The sequence below is a fragment of the Adelges cooleyi genome, unplaced genomic scaffold (assembly GCF_023614345.1).
Source record: "Adelges cooleyi isolate 19-005CV unplaced genomic scaffold, UGA_ACOO_1.1 ACOO_flye_CR_arks_rails_tigmint_CR_PRNA_41, whole genome shotgun sequence".
In the NCBI taxonomy this organism is placed as follows: domain Eukaryota; kingdom Metazoa; phylum Arthropoda; class Insecta; order Hemiptera; family Adelgidae; genus Adelges; species Adelges cooleyi.
Genome location: NW_026096090.1, coordinates 3,819,914 through 3,834,856, shown reverse-complemented (window position 1 = coordinate 3,834,856; position 14,943 = coordinate 3,819,914). Strand labels below are relative to the sequence as shown.

Sequence of the window (14,943 nt, the reverse complement as noted above, 5' to 3'; positions counted from 1 at the left end):
ATACATTCTACGCCAAACGGCGTGGCGGGTCTATCCAATTATAGTTTAACTGCTTATTTGGGGGAAAAAACCGGTGGAATAGAATATACCGGAAAATAAAGAAGGCTTTGAAATGTCTCCGCGTAACCTTATAAATTATAATAATGTTAATAGATGAGACGCGCATACTTTCCAATTGGGCGCCCAATAATACATCCAACATGTGTTTGCCTTGCGACTTATTTTTATTTCTAATGCGATAAGTATCTTTTTTTCGTTAAAAACGATTATTTATACGTTTTATTCAATTGCGAGCCTCCGCATCCTAGGTACCATTACACATCAATGATTTCGTGTTATTATTATAAATTGGAGTCTATATAGTATAAACATGAATATATTATGTACACACGGATTGGACCGCGAATAATATATTATATGTATGCTTTCACCGAGGAAGATACAGGCACATTATACAGACATGTATACGAGTATACTGCAATCGTATTGTAACGTCAAATAATATATTATGTGTATATACTTTTATAGTGTTCGCCTAAAAGTCATCGCGACGATCAAGTCTCTTGCGTGTCCTTTCGCATCTACACAATCGCCACTGCGGAAGTGCGCCGTAGGAAGTTACATACACATTAAAATATATAAGTACATTAAACGAAGCAGACGACATATTGTGTACTTATAGCCTACAATATTTTCTTATATTACTTAGTATTTATGTACATATGTGATATGCACGCTGACGTTCCTGTTTTTTTTTTCATATTCAGTATTCCTATAATATGGTAAATAAACTATTACACATTACTAAGCATATAAAGTATTGTGTAAGGTTAGAAGTACACTTTTGTCAACTGTAACTATTTTTTTACAAACGATTTAAAATTTTGCATGTCCCAATAATAACTAATTTTCCCACCAATGGCCGTCTATGATTGGTATAACGGGCACCCGGGAAGCCGGTGATCACACAGTCCTGTGTGGCCATCACGCGGCGTGTGGTCGGACCATAATGGGGGTTGATGGTTCGTTAGAGAAGTAGGAAAGCGAAGTAGTCATCAAGCTGCTAGCGCCTCTTTCACTCTTTTACCGAAGTCCTTTTGGTACAAGTGAAGGGCCCGTTAATAAGCCCCAGTCCTGCCGTGGTAGGCCTGGATCACCCCGTGCCGTGTGAAGAGAGAAATCTTATAGGAGGGGAGTAGGGCGCGCGGCCGATTTGGAATTTCTGTGCTATGAGCTATATTTCTATCAGAACAACACATTTCATCATCAGCTGCAACCAAAGAAAAATAAGTTTTATTGGTACTAGTGGTGGGACTATTCGAATAAAAAAAATTCGATTATTCGAATACTTTATTTGCAACGAATATTCGATCTGATTTTTCGAATATTCGAATATTTTATCATTTTCTTTGCAGGATTAATTAAATTAAAAAAAAGTAATAATTAAGAGACAACTAAGGTGTCCTTGATCTTTTTTTAATAATTTTTTAACAAAATAATTGTAATTATAACGAATTATTCTTTTGTCAAAATAAATATTATTACTTATTACAACAAATAAGATTTTAACAATTTATATAGATATATAATTACAGTTTGGTATTTCTAACTAAAATGATGTAGTAGGCGCAGCCATATTATAGTAGATCAAACAAGAATATTTCCAAACATTTACTATAACCAAATTATTTTTTTCCGTATAAAAAAACCTCTTAGATTAAGAAGTTTTTTTTAGTTTTTTCATGCGAAAATTTGAATATTCGAATTATTTGATTACTATTTGACTATTCGATTACTATTCGAATTATTCGTTACTGTTCGAATATTCGAATTATTTACATACGAATAGTATTATACGATTATTCGAATAATTCGAATAATAGAAAAATTCGATTCGAGGTCTCAGCTATAATTGGTACGTATAGGGTTTTTGTAGTGATACGTATCAGGAAAAATCCGATAATATGTATCGATACCATAGACGCGTACCGAGTCTAATCCCGATACGAATAAATACGTATCACATGTGTACCGCTGTAGCCTGTAAGTACCGTAAACTTCTTGAACACTCGAGTTCGTATTTGGAACGTATCGATACGTATTATTTTCTTCCTTGAAAATCTTGCAGCTATCAGTCATGAAATGATTTTGTTTCCTTTCCATGGTTTTTGTACAAACCGGGTTTGTTATCATTATTACATATTTTGGCGGTAAATGTAAAATATGATATCAATATTATCTTTGTTGAAAAATATGATTTTGAGTTTACCATTGGATGTTCTATGCAAATTGCAAAATGCGAAGTCAAAATAAAATGTATTTTCGATTATTTGACCACAAAGTTCACAAATAATTATTTATTTAATAAACTGTAAATAAAAATATAGTCAACCTTTTAGTTAAATTTATTCTTTTAAAGAATTTCTACTTTTTAAATTAATGGATTTCTTCTTAAAAAAACCCAGCGCTGTTCTCAAGCGTCTCGGGTCGTCCAAGACTGTTGGCCAAGATTCTGTAGTTAGCCATAAGTGAGTGGGACGTTATAAGATATATTAGTCTTTATAAATACTTTAGAGTATGTTTTAACATGACACAACCAGGAATTATTTTCAGGGGTGAAAATAATTAACGAATACTTTCTTTTTTCAGATTACGTATTTATGTTTATTTTATTGTATTATGTAATAATTCAAATTATGTTATTCCTAATTTTTCAATAAATACATTTTTTGTAGAAAATAACTAGATGCTAAAAATAATTACAAAATTACGGTTCCTATCCCTAGTTGTTTTAATCTCTGATTGAGCTGTGTTTAGAAGTTATAATTATTGCTGGGGACATGATCATTATGGATATGATGTTAATTTTCTTTTTTAATTAATGTAAAATAAATTAGCAGGCTTGTGAACTTATTACTATGTTTAAATATTAATCAATTTATTATTGTATTTATTTGTGATAGTACTAAACCAAAATCATCTATTGTGAGTTTGTTGGATAGTGACGAGGAATGTTTTGAAACCAATAACGTATCTCCAAAAAAAGGTAAAGAAACAGTATATTTAAGTTTAGCAAAATGTCATAAAATTAAATGTTTGTATGTTAGTTGAATCATCATTATAATAATCATATTGGGAAAAATAAATACCTAACTGGCATAACATACAGTTTTAAGTCACATCATAAAAGTTATATATATATATATATTATTTTTATTAATATAATACATGTCTTTCAGGCCAATTAAATATTAAAAAGGATTCTTCAGAGTTTGTTTCAAAAAATAATAAAATTATTGATGACTTTTTCAATAATGATGATGATATAATATTTAGCCCTGAAAAAGTTCCAACTTTAAATGAAGTTAGTACCTTATTACATTTTTTAGTTAATTATTAAATAATTAATAAACATATAGCTCTTAGTTAGTTATTAATAATACTACATGTATATATTATATTAATTCATAAGTACAAATTAATATTTGTTTATTTTTTTTTTTTTTAGAACAAATCTACTATTAATATTAGTAGTGATTTTGAGGAACCTAAAAGCCCATCAATATTTAATGGACACACGACCTATAAAATTTCACCTGAAAAATTTAAAAGAAAGCTCTCTATATCTGTTACATCAACACCAAACAATACAGATCTAACTAGTGAATGCTCAATTAATTCATTCCTAAATGGTAGTAGACTATATATTTTAATAGCATCCTTTTTATTTAATAGAAATAATTTATATACATGAGGCATTCCGAGTTCAACCACCCGGTCCGCCATCAGTCCAACCTCCTCAAAATTTTTTTTATACTTTTTTTAGTTTAATATAAGACCTTAATTTTTTTTAATTTTTATCACTCATACTTACCCTAAAAATATAGGTTTTATGTTAGTAAAAAATGAAACATGTCTTGGTAAAAGTTGATTTTTTGCATATTTTAAGAGTAAATAGTGAAAAATATGTCTTACGAATCAAAAAAAAAAGAAATTATACATTTTTTTTCTTCAGATTTTGAAAAAAATTATTTAATTAATTAATTTTTTTAATCATTATTAAAAAAAAATTTTTTTAAAAATAACGGTCCATTCCTGTTATTAGGCAAAAAGATTTAAGTCCCTGATTTTATGTTAAAAATTTTGGAACTTTAAAACGGAAACATTTTTGGGATAAATATGAGTGATAGTAATTTTTAAACAAAATTAAGGTCTTATATTAGACCAAAAGAAGTTTATAAAAAAAATTTCGAAAAATGTTAAGGAGGCCGATGACTGCGTGGCTTAACTCTGAATGCCCCATATATATATTATTAATAATCACAAATAAATAAGTTACTAAGTTGTACCCAATAACTTTTAGTTGTTTTGTAACAGAATAAATTTCTTAATAGTAAATTAGTTATTCGTACTGTATTATAATTTCTATTATTTTAGAAAATTCACCGAAAGATATGGAAAATTGGTTAACTAATATTAGTAACAATCAACTACTGGATAAAATAATTTCTGATGTAAGTAAATCGACAAATTTATGTTTTATAAAAATATAGTGAACTTGAGCTGGAGACATCTATGAGTGGAGGTTTTATTAAAATAACATAAATATTATCTTATAACCCTGCTATCCATTATAATCTTAAAAGTTTCTATCGAGTTAAAATAAACATACACATTGGATATTGATTTAAAACAAAATCGTTTTACTTTAGTTACTTATTTTTAAAATTGTATTGATTATTTTAGATACCAATAAGGGATATGAAAGGCCATTTGTTAGGATTGGAAAAGTTAGAATACACCATCTTAGATCAGGTATTTGATGTTTTTGTAAATATTCCAGAGAATGTGGCAAGTACCATTCCTTGTCTTAAGGACTTTTCAAAAATATCTCAGCTTAAAAGAATAAGACAAAAGTTAAAAAATAAAATGCAACTTGGCAAGAAGCGTCTGTTGAGCGATCAAGAATCATCAAATGAATATTCAAGACCGTCTACTTCATATGCATCTATTTTTACAAATAGATACCCTGAATCTATTAATATAGGCTGTGATGATGTCAAATTCAAAGACTACGAACTTAGTTCAACCTCAAATGGTTCGATTAATACTGATTTTAATAAATCAAATTCTAGTTGTGTTCAAGCTGGCCCGAGTAGTAGTTGTAATGTTAGCAAAAAATGGTTTGATAATCATTCAGATTTTCAAACAATGAATGCTTCGTCATCAACAACTCCTTACGGCTATTCTAATGTGTTATCACGCGAGCGTTTAAATGTGAACGATATTGATCACATTGTGAATAATAGTAACTTTGAATCATTCTCATCTTCTGGTATTGAAAAACGTATAACCTCTACGTATTCAAAAGAAAATTATGATGATTTTGCCCCATATAAAGCTTCAGATTACACAAATACAGCAAATAACAGTAATTTGGTAAATAACTTCAATTATAATGAAGGTGAATTTATAATTTTTTTGTTTTAGTTTATTAAATTATTATAATATTAGTGAATTTTTATAGTTGGCAGTAGTGGATCTAGAACTAATCATCAACAAAAATCTAGTACTAAGATGCCTTCTACAGTTCAAGTTTCAGTTGGAGAATTCAGTAAAAATAATTATCCTCATTCTAGACAACTTTTAACGGTTGGTTACAGTTTTTAACTACTTAATAATGACTGATTTTCATGTATGCTGAAACTCTAAAAGCATTTGAATTGTTATTTTTACACTTAACTTTTTTTATTTGCAAAAAAATAATTAGTTTTACATTTTTACTATTATAGACACTGTACAACTTTTTTATTTCTTAAATATTAAAATAACTAAATAAAATAATTAAAATTTTTCTTAAAATTAAGTTAAGAAGTAAAAAAATAAGTATTTTATTTCAGTTAAATTTTCTTAATTTTATTGATAAGGAGTTCTTCGTATCGACACAATTAAACATTCCTACTTGGTGCTACAGGAGCGAAAGCAAACAAAGGTCTGCAATTAGTTGAGCCTAGTAGTCGGTCTATAGTGTGGACTGTAGACGCACCTTATTTAACATTTTCAACAGCTGTTGCTCATCACTTGTTTTTAATTGTCTTGTTAATTCATTATATATTACTGAAGTGTGATTTTTATTTTACAATTTTTTTTTCTACAGGTATTCAGATCAACATTTGGTTTGCATGATTTCCGCCCCAACCAATTGGAAGCCATAAATGCCGCTTTACTTGGTCATGACTGTTTTGTATTGATGCCTACTGGTGGCGGCAAATCGTTGTGCTATCAATTACCTGCAGTTATATCTAAAGGAGTGACAATTGTTATTTCGCCGTTGAAGTCATTAGTCATAGATCAAACTGAAAAATTGAAATCATTAGATGTAATTATTATCATCAACAGTGATTTTTTATTTATAAGTAAACTTCAATCTTGTTAATAATTAATTAGATTCCAGCTGCTCATTTATTGGGAAATATGAAAGCCGATGAAGAAAATATGATTTTTACTAAGTTATGTATGGCAGAGCCAGGTATTAATTGAAAATAATACAACTCTTTATATTATACATGCAGCTAGTTAAAAGTGTATGATTTGCTTACTATCTGGTATTCATATATTAAAACACATTTTTTTATTAGGACTGAAAATGTTATATGTAACACCAGAAAAAATTGCTGCTAGTATGAAATTATCACAAGTTTTAGATAATTTACATTGTCGTGGTCAATTGGCTCGTCTTGTAATTGATGAAGCACATTGTGTTTCTCATTGGGGCCATGATTTTCGGTTTGTGTGAAAAATGTGTGATAGTATATGTAATAGTGTGATTGCATTTTCAAAATACTAATTTAAAAAAAATAATTATGTTTTAGCCCCGATTATAAACGCTTAGGAGAATTTCGGAAAAAATACCCTAACGTCCCAATAATGGCTCTCACGGCTACTGCTACTCCTCGCGTACGAGAAGATGTACTTTATCAGTTGCAGATTAGTGGAACAAAATTGTAAAACTAATTTATTTTATTTTAATCTAGAAAATAGTATATATATAAATAAATATTATATTTTCAGATTTTTATCAAGTTTTAACAGGCCTAATTTACTTTACAAAGTTCTTCCGAAGAAGGGTAAATCAGTCTTAGCTGAAATAGCTGCCCTCATAAAACAAAAATACAAAAATCAATCTGGAATAATTTATTGTCTTAGTAGAAATGAGTGTGATAGTACAGCAACTTTTATGTCTAATGAGGGAATTAGAGCTATTAGCTATCATGCTGGTCTGACTGATGATAAGCGTAATGAAGTACAGTTAAAGTGGATCACCAACAAAGTCAATGTTAGTAACTAAGTATAATTTTTAAAAAATATAAGCATTTTTTTATAAAATCACAATTATTTTAATAGATATAAATAATTAACAATGTAACTTAATATTTATATTTTATATTTATATTTATTTATAAATATTTAATTTTTTTTATTATTATTGGAGAATAAACTTCTTTGCTTTTAAAAATCACCAAAGTTGTTAAAACATTTTTTTTTTCTGAGGCTTAGGATTATAGATGGCTACCAATTGAAACTTCCAGCAGGCGCGCTGTTGTAAATAGTAGAACAGTTTTGTAAATTAACAGGATAATTAATTATGGGTTGTTAATTAATTAGGGTTTATATCGAAACTGAACTTTATAACTTAGTCAATGTGTTCATAATTAATAGATTTACGATTATCACTAAATATTAGAACTGTTGTAAATTTGAAATACGTTATTACTCATGTTATAGTAAATAATGTGCCCACTGGTACGTTGTTACTTTTGTATGAAAATACATTTTTTTTTTTTTTAATGTTGTGTAGGGAAGTATTTGTTATTATTTTATCCAGAGGGTTGCTTGCTTAGAGAAAGAAACCAGCAGCAACAGATATCATCCCCTCATTTATTTGTATATGTTGATTCTTAAATATTCAAACTATAATTAAAATATAAATTTTCAAACAAAATACAAACTTGTACTTATGAATAATACTATTTTTAATTTTTAGTTAGTTTGTGCTACAATTGCCTTTGGCATGGGGATTGACAAACCAGATGTGCGGTATGTTTTTCACTATTCACTACCAAAGTCTATTGAAGGTTATTACCAAGAATCTGGTCGGGCCGGACGAGATGGAGAAATATCCCACTGTCTGCTATTTTACAATTATAGCGATATGCATCGAATTAGAAAATTAATTGAGAGTAAAGTTTAATTTCAAGTTAAATTCTATATATATTATTTAAATATATTTACATATTTTCCATTTGTATGATCTCATTCAAGTCATACCCCTGGTAATTAAGTACATATTATTATTTTTTTTTTACTTCTAAAACCATCATTAAAGAACAAAGAATTGAGAAGAAATTGAGAACAGAGCTTGTAAGAGGTAGTCTTTTTTAGGTGCAGAAGTTATTTTTGCTGTATAGAAAAAACTAACCCTTGACCTCTAGTAATAAGTTTTACGCCTTTTTCATCTGTACTGAATTAAATTTTATAGTATTTTAGTAGAAATTTAATATATTTTGTTTCTAGTGGGTGATAATGGTACTCAAGAATCAAAAAAAGTTCATATTCAAAATCTGTATAGAATTGTTTCGTACTGTGAAAATAAGGCTGACTGTAGGCGAAGTTTGCAATTAAATTATTTCGGTGAACATTTTAACAGTGAATTATGTATTGCAAACAGTATTACAGCATGTGATAATTGTCGAAATAAAGTAAATACTCCTTATTTTTTTAATAGAAGAGAAGATTTAATTTGTAACAAAAATTAAATACATTAAAGTTTTTTATATTAAACAATTTTTTTAGTAAATAGTATTGTTATATTGTTTTGCAACTTAATCAAATTATTAATTCCGTTTAAAAATGTTGTTTTGTTATGTTTAGGCAACATTTAAACTTATTGATGTCACTGACGACTGCATTGAAATAGTTAAGACAGTTAAAGAGTTATGCAGTTCTGGTAGTAATAGCTGGCAAAATAATTTTACGTTGCTATACATTATTGATATATTCAAAGGAAGTACAAATCAGAAAATTAAATCACACAGTGAGTTTTTTGTTCTATGATATGTGTTTTGTAAAAATAAACTTATAAAATATGTTTATTATTTAGACCATGAAAAACTACGTTTGCATGGTCGTGGTAAACATTGGGAGAGATTTGATGCTGAACGTTTAATGCATAAATTAGTGCTTGAAGGTTATTTAAGAGAAGAAATGGTTGCTTCCAAAATAGATATCATCAATGCTTTTGTTAGGGTTGGACCTGAAGCAGAAAAACTCTTTAGAGGTTCTGTAAAAGTGAGTAGATATTTTTTTACTTGTTATTATTTTATTTTAAAAATGTTTGTATTTTAACTAATTGTTGATGTTTTTAAAACGTAATTAAAGGGTAAATCATTAGCATTAAAAATCTAAGTCATTAAGAAATTAGCTTACAAAGTATTAATAAAATAGGTTTTATTTAGAGTGAAAGGGAAATGTACAAAACTTTAAAATTTTAGTAGGCTGGGTTAGGTACATAATCAGTTTGATTACGAAAAAATTGTTAATGCAGTTAGCTTGCACAGTTTTTTTCAGGTGTTGTCTGAACGTAATTTTATACTGCTCTCCCTTTCATTTCCATTTACAAGTCCAGTTAGTTTGTACATTTCAACTGATTGTGTGTAAACCTAATGAAATAAATATATCAAAGAAGAATAACAGTTAATACATAATGAAAACTTTTAGTATGGGAAAGAATACTAAGAATAAAGTTTTGAGGAGTTAATAGATAAAATGATAAACTGTTTAGTTGAGGTGTGTTAGCTTGAAATTGGTGATCTTTACGAATATCAGAGAAATATGAGGGAATTGTCCAAAACGTTTTGTTGTGTGAGAAAAGTCGAACAACTGAATGAGACATCAGATTTGAAGAAATATAGGTGAGCTGATAAAGTTAGGTTGACCGATTACCAAAGAAGGATTGTTTTTTTAAATGTTCTCATGGAAATATATGGACTGGATAAAGAGATAGTTATGGATACTTAATTTAAGAATTATAAATAATGAAGGAAAAAAATAGAAGACGATTAAGGTGTCTCATTTAGTTCATATGAAACACAAATATTAAATAGAAAAATCAAAGAGTTGATTAACATCTTATTGTTTATGTTTAGTTAAAATTGTCCTCGACTACAAAGAACAAATTGAATGTAGAGACTACTAGTAAGACAAATAATACTCCAGTTAATCCGGTAATTAAAGAAATTGAAGATAGATGCTATGAAAACCTTATGGATGTGTGCCGTGGAATTGCAGCGTCATTAAATGTCAACACTAATGCTATTATGAATGTACAAGTAAGTGGCCATATTAAATTATTTTTTTTATTAATGTGTCTGCAATACAACAATATCATCGTTATTTATTTTTTAGTTTACTTACCAAAAAAATAAGAAAAATATAAGAAAACTAATGAATTTGTTTCTCTTTCAGGCAATTAAAGAAATGTCTCGGATACTACCAGAAACCGAAGAAGAAATGTTAAAAATTGTAGGTGTTACTAAAGCAAACTTTGAAAAGTACGGTCGGCAATTATTAGAAATAACACAAGAAGCTGCAGCAAATAAATTTGGTAAAGCTTAAAGGGTTTAAAATTTGTCTTTTTAGTTATCAAAATAGTATTGCCTTCTTTTGTCTACGAATGAATATATAGTGGTTTTTACAAATGTAATTTATAGACTTCATATTAAGCCGAGAGTGTATGACAGAATGGCAATGGTGAAGCTTTATGATTTCTATGAAAATATGCAACCCCTATATACAAATAAACATAACGTTTTCATTTTTATTATTTGACGCTCCTTACATAAATCATTATGTTTTACTAACTAAACGAAAAACTACACTTCAGCCCTTTGTTTATCTAAGCTGAAGTGTAGTTTTTTTTTTAAATTGAAGAAACGTGCTGTTTTTTGTATAGATGGTCTAATACATCATATTATTATATTATTTATTATTTATTTATTAAATAAATAAATTATTGTTATTTATAGAATTTCACTGTACAATTATTAATTTTATACGGTAAAAGTAATACAAGTAAGGTTATGTAGTTAAAAATACAATCAATAATATTTTGTTATGTTTAGTGGTTGCTTGTGAAGAAACTGAACAAAATGACGACGGTGAAGGTGAAGAGGAGGATTGGCTTAAAACCAGTGTGGATTGTCCATATTTTGACGATATGTCTGGAGGCATAGTCAATGCCCGCGGTGGAAACAAACGGAAAACAAATTATTCTGCCAAAGGAGCTAAACGATTTAAAAAAGGGAAAGCAAAATTGTAAGTAATTTTTTTTTAATTTGTTTAACTACTTAAGGTCATGCCTAATAGTTATATCTAACTACTAGGCATGATAAGTTATAACATACATATTTTTAATATAATAATCTGTTTTATACATTTTTTACAACACAGTTAATTAATTGAAATTATGATTTATCTAAAATAAGTCTAATAGTTGATGTCTATAAGCATCAATGAAAAAACTTAAAAAATACATGTATTTTTGGTTTACATGACGTAAACGGAAGAAATAGACTTAAAAAATGACGTATTATAGATCATAATGTTTGCTGGGTAAGCTCGTACCTATGAATTATGATGACATAACTGATGATACATATATGTATATTTTTGTGTATGTATTAATATCTATTTCTAACGTCACCTCCTTCCAAGTAATCAGGGGTTATGTAATATGGGGACGCACAATTTTGCAGTGTGCGAGAAACAAACCCTAAACAACTAAATACATTAGTATCAAGTTCAACGCTATAATATTTACACACACACAGTTTAGTACAATATGTTATATAGTATATAAAGATTTCCTGAATAATGTCAAGCGATTCCAGCAACTTGTTAATCAAGGGCCTTTGGGGGCATTTAAATATTTTGGACGTACAATTTTTCCAGGTTGATGAACATGTTATCTTAAATACATATCGACCGTTTGAGTACAAGTTTGTAGGCTTATGACTTATCGAATAAAAGAAGTGCATGAACAAAGTATTTTTTTTCAATAAAAATTATTTTTAAAAATAAAATTAACATTTTTTAATTGCAAATAGTTGTTTTTGCTTCATGACGAATACTTTTTTTAAATTTGTTTTATGAAACTTGCAAAATGCTTTTTAAGAGGACGTCAAACTAAGTATTTTTTAAGGGGTTAATAATAGGCAAATTTTGAATAAAACTTGATGTTAAGCTAAAGTTATCGAAGTAATTTAGTTATTCACTTTGCAAATAAAATTCAATACTGTTATAAGATATTTAATATTTGTTTCAAAATCTTACAACATAGTGGTCTAGAATCCGAAAATGTATTTTTCAAAATGGTCGTACAGGCCTAATTTTTTCAGTAGTTATCTAAGTACTGCAGTATATAAAAATACCCGGTTTTAATTTTTAACATTTTTTCGCTAATCTAACTGCTGGCTTAAAGTTGAGAGGTCACCTACTGTTATTTTTACCTCTAAAAATACTCTTTATTTAATTAAATATTTAAGGTATGAAAAAAAAATATTTAAGGAAATTTATGTACGTTTCATTACAGCATATTGTCCAATGTTTAATTATATTATATTGTTACCCCCCTTTTGATTTCATTTATTCTGTGGTATTAATCTGGCGCTGGTTCAGAGAGTGACATAATTAGTGGTTAAGACGTTTAGGTCGAATTTGGATGTTTACAAGTATAATTTTATGTATGACATCTCGAACATGGTGGTGCGTGTTCGAGAATATAAATATTATTACAACCGTAATTTTCGCTCAATTTTTTGTATTAGGGCCTGATAGACAACATGTAGAATACTTGACAAAGCATTACTAAGCTATTACTATAGGCATAAATGACGTCATTCAATATAAATAAATAATTGGTATTTGGTAGTTTGTAGGGGTTACAGTTTCCTTTATTTTTCTCTTACCCACTTTTACACTTGACTATTAAATTTCCAAATAAAAGATAGCTGTAGTCGATGTATATCTTTTTATTTAAGAAAAAAATTATACAGTATACATGTTTGACCTCTATACTTTAGTGTATTCTAATTTCACTATAATTGTAAATAGCATTGTATGTAAACATTAATACTGTAGCATCGTTCTATACTAATATTTCTGACTAATTATACATTTTTACTATATATAAAAGTTTGTGTTCAGAAACTACTACTAAAGTACATGACATTGAAAATCACCTTCAGCCAATTCTCACGGGTTAACAGTGATTATGTTATTTCAATAGATGGCCTTTTACTTCTAGATAACCTAATTAGCCATTGTTCGTTATTTTAATATATATAATGAGTTTTTTTTTAAAATAAGAGTAATTAATGTTCGTAATAATACGTTTACAATATATCATACATCATCCTTTATGAGTGCTAAATTCACTTTTGAAAAAACGATTTCATGCAAATCAAATGGAAAGGGAAGAAAGTTTATGTTTTTTTGTTTTAATCTTGTTAATGAGTAGGATTGTAAAAAAAAATGTGGAACCATTTCTAATAATTTTATTTTAATAAAATGCAAATTTTTAAGGCGTTTCACGATTTTTAAATGGAAGGAAAAAACTTTTTTGCCTAATAAATTTATCGCGGGTAAAATATTGTAAAATCAATATCAAAGCTAAAAATAGTGAACCTGTTATGTGTATTATATACATAACCATTAATCACTCTATACTTTTGTTTTAAATTCCCTTTATTTAATCGGAACGAAAATGAAATTATGATAATTTATGAGTTATGGCTTACATATTATTATATAATAGTGGATACAACTAGGCCAATGACAAACGAGTGCCCACTCACTGTGGAATAATTGTTATGTATTTCTGGCTTAGAATTTATTGTTTACATGTACTTAAATACTTAGCACTAATAATTTTCGTCCAGCTATAGCGTTTTTGAAGAGTATTAAAAAATAAAATAATGCTCTATTTTTTTTTTTTTATATAAATATAGTTGGCCAAAGAAAAAGGCTGGTACGGCTACATCTAGTTCAGCTCCAAAAAATTCAAAAGTAACGACTACAACCATGAAAACAAATGCTAATTTTCCTCCTTCAGCTAGACCAGGATTTTTATCTGCACCTAAAGTGTCTTACTTTTAATTTTTAAATATTTTTTTTGCCAAAAATTCTTTATTAAATTATTTTTAAATCCTGCAGACTGGTAGTTTTAACAAAGAAAAATAATGTTATGTATATGTAGTGTTTAATTTGATAATTTGTAATACTATGTTAATTTATATATATATATAGGATACATGTATATTTGTGTCTTGTGTTTTTTTTTTGTATACATGATGTTAAAGTAAATAATGGTTTGTCCTATTATTCTAAGATACACTTAATTATATTCATGTATTTTCTACTTCTTATTAATGTGCCGGCTATTATATTATATTAAGGTATTTAAATATTATAGACAATAAATTATTAGTAACTTATTTTAGTATTGAATTTTGATGAATTATAATAACTTGTTAATGTTATATCTACAAGAATATTATAGCAGTGTATTTATGTTGTGAAATACTGATTATTTGAACTATTACTTTTCTTGATGTTTTTTTAATTACTTATAGCCACAATTAAAATTGGGTTTATTAATAAATTTATCTAAATAAAAAACATTTACATTTTGCTTGGAGATGGAATATTTATTTTACTACGCTCTATTAAAAATTAACGTGGTATCCACATATGGAATTTTAATATATGTAAAGATTAGTATTAGAGGTATTAGATTTTACTACAGCACATCTTAATACAGCTGTTACCACACACAAGGACTCCTTATTTGAAGGAGGGGGCATTACAAATTAAAATTAAATCTTA

General features: G+C 27.8%; 1 protein-coding gene across 2 annotated transcripts; it reads left to right on the top strand.

Moving 5' to 3' along the window:
• The first annotated feature begins 2,276 nt into the window (after window positions 1–2,276).
• LOC126842001 (recQ-like DNA helicase Blm) lies at window positions 2,277–14,530 on the top strand. 2 transcript variants are annotated; one of them, XM_050578841.1, is made up of 20 exons: window positions 2,277–2,528; window positions 2,964–3,046; window positions 3,240–3,364; window positions 3,509–3,692; window positions 4,438–4,514; window positions 4,747–5,464; window positions 5,528–5,652; window positions 6,158–6,379; window positions 6,448–6,529; window positions 6,639–6,786; window positions 6,873–7,004; window positions 7,072–7,336; window positions 8,045–8,240; window positions 8,575–8,759; window positions 8,932–9,094; window positions 9,161–9,348; window positions 10,206–10,388; window positions 10,525–10,663; window positions 11,181–11,373; window positions 14,067–14,530. In XM_050578841.1, exons 1-20 carry the CDS (start codon window positions 2,440–2,442, stop codon window positions 14,212–14,214), a joined length of 3,645 nt encoding a protein of 1,214 aa, XP_050434798.1. In that variant the 5' UTR covers window positions 2,277–2,439; the 3' UTR covers window positions 14,215–14,530. The 2 variants fall into 2 exon arrangements, with proteins under 2 accessions (XP_050434798.1, XP_050434799.1); XM_050578842.1 differs by lacking the exon at window positions 14,067–14,530 and having other exon boundaries at window positions 10,525–10,677; window positions 11,181–11,263.
• The last annotated feature ends 413 nt before the right edge of the window (window positions 14,531–14,943 follow it).